Raw genomic sequence first — 8,400 nt, 5'->3', positions numbered from 1 at the left:
TAAGTCTGAATCGACTCAACAGCAGTGGGTTTGGTTTTTGGTTCTGGTTACTAAGTGCTGGAGCCAGATTCAAATGCAGTTGTCTGTCCGAATTCTGCTTAAGCAGGCATTTTGGTCACAGCCGTACACAACTCCCACCAAGCCAGGGGACACAAAAGCCTTTAGCTATAGCTATAAAACCCAAGCGAGAAGACTGACTACTGGGTCCACACTGGATTCTGTTCCAGGCTCCTGGGAACAGGTGGCCACCTCCAAGGAGGCTTCTGGACACCCTCATAGAGACAAGGACAGTAACACCCAAAGGGGTCATTGTTACCCAGAAATCTTTATTACAAAAATATTTTGCAAGCCAAAAAGTTTAAGTTGCAACTATATACAAAATGGGGCCTGTTTCCTTCCCAGCAGTCTTAAAATAAACGCCCGAAACCACGTTCCTTCCGCAGTGTTCTTTCAACCTCTTCCTTTTCCTGAGGTTCGATACACAAGGTGTGGGGAATCTCCAGGCTGCCAGGCTGAATGAAGCTAAAGCTATACGTCTTCCTTGGCCTCATTCCCCCTCCAAAAATGAAAATAAAGTCAAAGAAAAATGGCACCAAGAAAACATTCTTTTAAAATTCTATGTGTACGTGAGTATATGTGTGTGTGTACGTGCAAAAATGTGTGAGTGTATGTGTATCTGTGTGTATGCAGGCATGCATGTCTGTGTGTGTGTACATGTGTGTGTGTGTGTGAATGTGTGTATGTGTGTGCACATGGGCATGTGCTCTCTCTGGGTAGAAGACAGGGAGACCCAGGTTTATAAACCAACCCTTTGGAATTGGAAATGACAGGAGACAGGTGGCTGGGCCACTGTGGCTCCCAGATGCCACAAAGGAGCCCTGGCTTGTCAGGCCAGGTCATGCCCACATGGCATGCTGGCTCAGTTAACTCCTGGATGCTGTTATGGAAAACACCAAGCCACCATCCCCAGAGAGCTGGGTCTGTGCTGAACTCCTCGAATTCCATCTTAGGACCTGATGACGTGCCAGATGGCCCAGGCTCTCGCTCTGACAGACTGGGCCAGGAACCCCTTGGGCACTGAGTGCCTAGACCAGCCAAGGGGCCATGAATATTAGCATTTTAACTCTATGAGTTGATCAGTTACAGTGAAGACCGAATGAACGGGGCTTGCTTGCCCTGGGGCCAGCCAGGCCCTCATACGTTTTGGGGCATTGGCTCCCCGAACTGGAAGGGGTCACTGCCTCTGTCAACCCTCCTGAGATGGAGGGACAGAGGGCAGAACAGCCCTGGCTTCACAGCTGCGCAGTCCTCCTGGCTGTCTTTGATTTGTTCCAGTTTGATCCCGAGAAGCTTTGAGAGCAGAAATGGAAGATTCCTCCTTGAGGGATCAGCTCAGAGAGCTGGGGTAGGGAAGGGCGCTAAAGGGGTGGGGACAACAGCCAGGCTCAGCTTCCCCACCCTGCAGGTTCCTAAAGTGCTTGTGAGAGATGGTGGGGAGGGACTTCATCTTTCCTCTTCCCATTCTACAGATGAGCAGACAGGCATTAGGTCTTGACAAGACCGCACTGCCAAGGAGGTGGCCAGGAGAAGCACTGGAAGACTGGGACTTACCACTGTGGGTCACGGATGGCAGGAGAACCAGCCACATGGCTCCACTGAGAACGGGGCCAATTTAGTCCTGGCCAGAAGGCTCAGTGTCTCCATGGAGCAGCCACACCGGCCCTTCCTCCTCATCCTCAGGGCTCTGGAACTTGGTGGAATTCAGTCTCTGCTATAAGAAAATCCTTTCAGGACAACAAACTGTTAAACCTTAGACTTCACAAAACCCAACCATGTACTTCACCACGTGACAAAGAGTCAAGATGACGGCGTTGTTGTCCTAAGGAAAAAAAATGAAACACCACAGATCAAAATTTCTAATACCTCAGTTTCAAGATTGCACGTTTCACATTTCTCAAATAATTTACAGGCGTCCACAGCGAGATGTTGTGAATTAGTACTAGCTGTAGAGAGCAAGCTGGGCTAGAGAGAACAGGAGGGTCTGTGTGGAGTGTCACAGTTGGGATGACGGGTCCTTGAGGAGTTCTGGAGGGGCACAAGGAGGAACAGGAGGACAAGGAGGAGGTTTCGTCTGGTGGTCCTTCAAGGGGGTTCCTGGGAAGGTTCCCTTCTCCCCCAGGGCCTGTGGCTCGTCGGCCCAGGGATGGGGAAGGCAGGACCACTGGCAGCTACCTCACCAAGGCTCAGGATATGGGTCCCAGGGTTCTTGTCCAGCTTCTCCATGGTTGGGGCAGTTCAGTCTAAAGGGAAATGGTTTGCCAAAAGCCCTGGTATGGTAGTGTTGGCAGGTGAGGAGGTGGAATCCTCTCCCTCTTCACCCTGGCAGATTAAGCTGTGCAGCGTCAAGGAGGCAGTCAAGGGTCTCCAAGACCATGACAAAGATCCAGGTGTTGGTGCAGCAGAGGCACGAGAGCTCTTGGGTCCCTGGCTGCTGTGGTCAGTGCCCAGGTGGGCTGCCTGGCTGGTTTGGCAACATCAGCCTCCCTGTGTGGGAACGTGTAGGGCCGTGGTGGGCCTAAAGTGTTGGAGAGCCAGAGTGGTGGGGAGACAAGAGCTGCCCTCACTCCTGGGTCCCAGGGCCTGGCCATCCTGGTGTTCTGGGGGCTGGGCTGCTGCCCCCCAACATTGTGGCTCCATGTGGGACAGGAAGCTCATGGGGAACGGCCCTAAAACGACCAAGGCCGTTCACTTCCTCTGGATCCGGACGCTGGCGTATTCCGAGCAGGAAGGCTCGGGCTTGGGGGCAGAATCCTTGGGGACCTGGTTGAGATGGACCATGTCCAGGTTGGCGTAGGTGAGGGTGTCCTCCGACCTGCGTGGTGGGCTGGCCTCAATGTTGGCATACTCTGTGTGGTTGTTGGGCTCGGCGGCCTGTGGTGCTGGCTTCTTCCCCCTAGGCAGGTTCAGTTCTGCATAGGTGATGTCGTTGTTCATGTTGTTTGTGTCTTGGATCTAAATGAGATGGAGACAGTCATTCTGGAGCCTCCAGCCTGCCTACCAACCAACTGGGTACCAGATCCTGGTGCTCTATCTCCTCTTGGCCCTTTCTGGCTCAGCCCTAATTAAGGTACCCTTTACTCTTGCCTGGGTTATCCTACCAGCCTCCTCCTTGGTCTTCCTGCCTCCAGCATTACCTCTGCAACCAACCTTCCTCCCTATGGCCTGAAGGTCATGCCACAGCCCTGCTGCAATGCCACCCCATCCTGCTCCTCCTCCTCCTAACCTGAGCCACCTGCAGTTCTCTCTGCCTTTCCCCATGCTCTTCCCTCTGCCTGGAACATCCATCTACCTCCTTCTTGATGTATTGAATCCCAACGCACATCACAAATTTCAGCTCAAGCATCACTTCTTGCAAGACCCTCCCTACCTTGCCTCCCTCGGCTGGGTCCAGGGCTCTTTCTCTGTGTTCCCTCAGTCTGTTTCTCCATCACAGTACCCACCACTCAGATCTGAGAGGGTCTGTTTGGGGGCCTGACTAGATGCTGATCTCCCAAAGGGTGGGGACATTCATTAATTTGCTCATTTACTCAACTGGGCATCTATTACAGTGCAGAAACCAAGGATGCACAGGAGACTCCCAATCAATGTTGAATGAATGAGTGGCAACAATGTCAGCTGGAGGAGTCTGGTGGCCTTACTCAGGGTGAAACTGGGGACTGTGAGACACAGAACAGGGCTGTGTAAGAATGAGACCATCAGCTAGCAAGTAGTACAGGCTCTGGAGACAGACGGCCTGGGTTTGAATCCTGGGTCTGCCCTCTCTAACTGAGGCACTTTGGGCAATTCACTTAGCTTCTCTGGGCCTCAGTTTTTCCCATCTGTAAAGTGGGGATAAGAAGTATCTATTACAAGGGTTGCTGTGAAGATTGAGATTATCCAGCTAAAGCTCTTAGAACAGGGGCTGCACACAGTAAAGGCTCAATAAATGGTATCGATCGTCAACTCCTTAGCAACCTTATCAACCCCACAGCTGTTGCCTTAAAATGACACATCATGAATTAGAAACTCTGCAGCACCTGGGCTGCAGACGTCCAGTGAAACTACCAACAACCACCACGACTCATTCCTGTCACACAGTAATAACCATAGCTCTCGGCCACCGATGGCTGGTAAGCACTACGCTTTCACGTGTATCACCTCATCGAGGCCACACCACAACCCTGCTAGATAGAATTATTAACCCCATTTTACACTTGAAGAAACTGAGACCCAGGGAGGTAAAATAATTTTGCAAAAGTCTCACAGGTGGTAAAGAACCAGTCTGTTGGATTCTAAAGTCGTGTCTTACCACAGAGCTCCTCTGTCCTGGACCCAGCACACTCCCTCTCTTTTCCCTGGGATCCTGCATTATACTCCCTCCCCAGCAAGGGCTGGCATCTGGCCTGGGAATCTGAGACACAAGACCACAGCCCCAAAGAGCTGGGCTGTGATGCCTTGCTCACTGCACAGAGACAGGCACATAATAGGTGCTCAGTAAATCTCTGCTGAGTGTGAATTTTATACAGGTTTGAATGACCAACGCTCACCACTGTCCTTTCCCAAGAAAGTTCCAGAAGGAAATCCAGAAATAAAATGACAGAGAAAGCATCCCTCTCTCACTATTGGAAATTACTGTGTTTTTCCTAATTACAACCCGAGCTCATGCCCAGGAGGCCAGGACTCAGGGCTGCTGTTGGGGCGGCAACGGGTCAGGAGAGCAGGCCACAGTGTTCCGGCTGACAAAGAGCACGCCTTTCATCAGCCTGACTCCCTTCCACAGATCACATCTAAAATGATGACAACCGCCTGGGAGATGTCAAGGACAGCTGGTGCTCTCTCGTCCCTGGGTTCAGAGCAGGGCCTGTCTCATTACCAGACGCCAAGCAGCCCTCTGCCTCCAAGGTCTGACAGTGTCAGCTGGTGATAAGCGGGGCTAAGGTTCTCAGAAACAGGCCAACCCTGTTGTCTGAGAAATCTCAGCTGGAGGGAGTGTGTCCTTGCATGGGTAATTAATGACACAGGGTCTTCCCATCAGCAAAGACTAGACAGACTCTGGCAGCGCTGGGCTGCACGGATTCTGTGTGAGATGGGCTGCAAGGGGGTGGTGGGGGAGCTGGGGAGGGTGCTCCTGGTGGAGGGACTGGCTGGGGAAAATACACTGAGGCAGGCAGGCATAACCCACACCAAGGGAGGGCTGCAGCGCAACTCCAGGGCACCATTTACAGAGAACACTTTGTGAACGGTGCTCTCTGGAGTTGTACAACGGGTGGCAGCGAGTTAAGGAGCCCATGGCAGACTCCCATGCTGGCTGGAGCAGAGAGAGGGAGCGTACGAGGACAAGGAGGGGACCAGGAATGTAAGGATCCTCCTCACACTCCCTGGGAAGGGAACATGTCTTAATTTAGAACAGGATCTGCCACGCCAGCTGATCTGAGGATATCACACCATCTAGGTTCCGGAAGTGTATCTCACCAAGGACTGTACCTGGGTTACTTCTCTGGCATTCTTCTCAGGCTCATGCAACCTAAAAAGGAAAGAGACGCACAGATAAAAATATCCTCCCTATCTCAAGGGCTCATACAAACTGATAAGAATAACATTTAAGTTCCACTTCCTTTATGGGTGGAGGACATGGATGAACAATTCAAACAAGAAATACAGCTGCTTATCAAATGTGGGGACAAAACGGTCAATCTCAGTAAAAAGGAGTTTTCAACAACACACTGGTTTTTCTGCCTACTATATCAGCAAGTTATCTTTAAAAAAGTTATAATACCTGGTGCTGGGGAAGGTGTGGTGAAACGGGCACTTTCCATACATTGTTGATGGGGGTGAGGGCAAACCCGTATAACCCTTTTGGAAAGCAGCTTAGCAATACAGATCAAGAGCTTGGAAAGTGTCCTCAGCTTTTGACTCATGAGTGTTTTGTTTTTTTTTTTGGAATCTAAAATACAGAAAAAGCTTTATGCACAAAGGCACTTGTCACCGGTGTGTTTACACGGTACAGCTCTGCCAACTGGGACTGGTTAAGGAAAGGAGGGGTGGACTCAGATACAGATTTAAAAGGCTTCTAAGGAGACTTTTCTTATTACAAATGATGATATTAAAATGGTAAATGAAAAAGCAAAATCCTCTGTGGAAAGACCTCAATTATGAAAAATGTGTGGATAACACAGGAAGGAAACAGGAAAATGCTAACAGGTTTTCAGGTCTTTGGGTGGCATTTTTAATTCTAATTTCCCATATTCTCCAAATGTTCTATATTATAAATACTTATGTATTACCATAAAAAAGGAAGAAAGACCAAGATGTCTTGGCCAATCAAAGAGGCTGGCTCACGCACTTGACTCTCTAACTGGAGGCCGGACTTGGCTCACTTGCAGGGTCAAGGTGGTGAACAAAACCACACCACTGGTTCTGCAGAAGCCGGATGATTCTCCAGCCGGAAACCCTGGGGATGTGATCCTGGATAATGTTGGAACTGAGCAATGGGGCTTGGAGCAAGTTTTCACAGCTTTGGCATGAGGGCTTGCCTGAGAAGGTAGCTCTGGGGCATGGCAAGCCCCATGTGGCCACAGGGACAGCTGACCAGGAGGGGGTCACATCTGATAGGGGATCATACAGATCTACCCATACCCCGCCAGCTTCAAACACTTCTGGGGTTCAAGCCCAGCTCCTCTCTGGTTCAAGGCCAACTCCTGGCCCTGCTCAGAAGCCCCCTGTGGTCTGGCCCCTGCTGACTCCCTCAGGCTCATTTACTCCCCCACTTATCCACCCACTGAATATTTAGTGAGGGCTATGTACTTTACGTTTTAATAACAGCCTGGATTGACCCCCTTGACCACTTTTTCTCTTGACTAACTCCTGTTTATCCTTTAAGACTCAACTCTGGCATTGCCTACTTGGGAAAACTCTGATGGCACTGGGCTGGCTGGGATACCCCTCCTTGTCTATGTTTATACCTAGTTTATATATCCGTCTGCCATGCTTCCTCACCAGGTGGGGGCAGGTGCTCAAGAGGTGACTTGGAATGAATGCCACTCAGACTGGCCCTGGGCTTTTGTATACTCATTCCTCCCTGCCTCTTCATCTGCTTCATTGTATTTCTTCCTCTGATCCTGTTTTAAAGAGTCCTTTCTCAGGACACTTTCACTGAACCCCCAAACTCCACTCTCAGCACACTGGGTTCCTCTCTGTCAGAGCAGTATTTCAGACTGTGATCAATTATCCATTTTCCAGGTCCGTCCCTTCCCCTGTCTTTCCTATTCCAGTGAATGGCACCGCCACGATCCAGCCCTATGTTCAGGATCAAGAAGTCGGGTCATCCCCGATTCTTCTCTCTCTTCCTTTACAGCCCACATCTAATCCACCCCAAGGCTCGTCAGTGCCACCTCCAAAATATATACCAAAACCCACCACTCTGTCATTGTCACCATCCCTGCCCACTAACATCCTGAAGAGCCTCCTCTCTGGTCTCCCTGCTTCTGTTCCTGTCCTTCTGCATTCCACTGTCCACATTTCAAAGGCATACATGATGTCACATCACTGTTCTGCTCAAAACCCTCCGCCCCTTCTCACCACACAGCGGAATCCAACTCTGTACTCTAACTGGCCAGGTCTGCCGACTGCTGGAGTCTTCTCTCCCTTCCTCTCTCCCTCACTCCACTCAGGCTGCCCTGACCTCCTTCTCAATGCTTCATGGTCTCTGGGCCCCACTCTTCCTTCTGCTTGGCTCACTATTGCCCCAGATGTCCCTGTTGCTGGAGACTGCTCATCCTTCATTTATCTTCTAAACATCACCTGTCACCTGTCACCTCCGTAGACAAGCCTTTCCTGATCCCCACTACCACCCACCTCGCTGCTCTGCTCCATCCTCTTACCCGGCTGTATTTTATTTAGTCAGCACCGGCATTACATCATTTCTTAACCTCCCAGCTTGTTTGCTGACCTGCCTCCCCACTGGACTGTGGGCGCCACGTGGGCAGGGACTCTCAAGGAACCCGAGAATGGAGTTTGAGGGACGGAGTTCTGAGAGAAGAGTTTGGGGGTTCAGCAAAGGTATTCTGAGAAAGGACTGTTTAAAACAAGATCTAAGGAAGAGACAGAGTGAAGCAGATACAGAGGCAGGGAGGACTGAGTGTGCAAAGACGCTGGGCCAGTCTGACTGGCATTCATTCCAAGTCACCTCTCGAGCACCTGTCCCTATCTGGTGAGGAAGCATGACAGACACATAAACCAGGTATGAAAATACGCTAGGTTTGGGATTGTGACAGAGGGGTGTCCCAGCCGCCCAGCACTGTCAGAGAAGCTTTCCCAAGGGGGTGACACGAGAGTTAAGTCCACCACCAAAGCCCCAGCACC

The 8,400-nt window shown here is 50.8% G+C and overlaps 1 protein-coding gene across 1 annotated transcript in view; it reads right to left on the bottom strand.

The window, feature by feature from the left end:
• Nucleotides 1-306: 306 nt before the first annotated feature.
• The window catches only part of LOC101354699 (tyrosine-protein phosphatase non-receptor type substrate 1), a 47,166-nt gene continuing 39,072 nt past the window's right edge, over nt 307-8,400 (bottom strand). The window contains exons 8-9 of the mRNA XM_023737495.1: nt 5,524-5,563; nt 307-3,012 (exon numbers count right to left, since the gene is read on the bottom strand). Coding sequence (XP_023593263.1) covers nt 2,746-3,012; nt 5,524-5,563 — 307 coding nt within the window. The 3' untranslated portion in view covers nt 307-2,745. The remainder of the gene's footprint in view (nt 3,013-5,523; nt 5,564-8,400) is intronic.

This window comes from Trichechus manatus, unplaced genomic scaffold, assembly GCF_000243295.1.
Source record: "Trichechus manatus latirostris isolate Lorelei unplaced genomic scaffold, TriManLat1.0 scaffold00104, whole genome shotgun sequence".
Classification (NCBI taxonomy): Eukaryota; Metazoa; Chordata; class Mammalia; order Sirenia; family Trichechidae; genus Trichechus; species Trichechus manatus.
The sequence above is the reverse complement of the archived record's forward strand: the minus strand, read 5'-3'. Positions and strand labels throughout refer to the sequence as shown.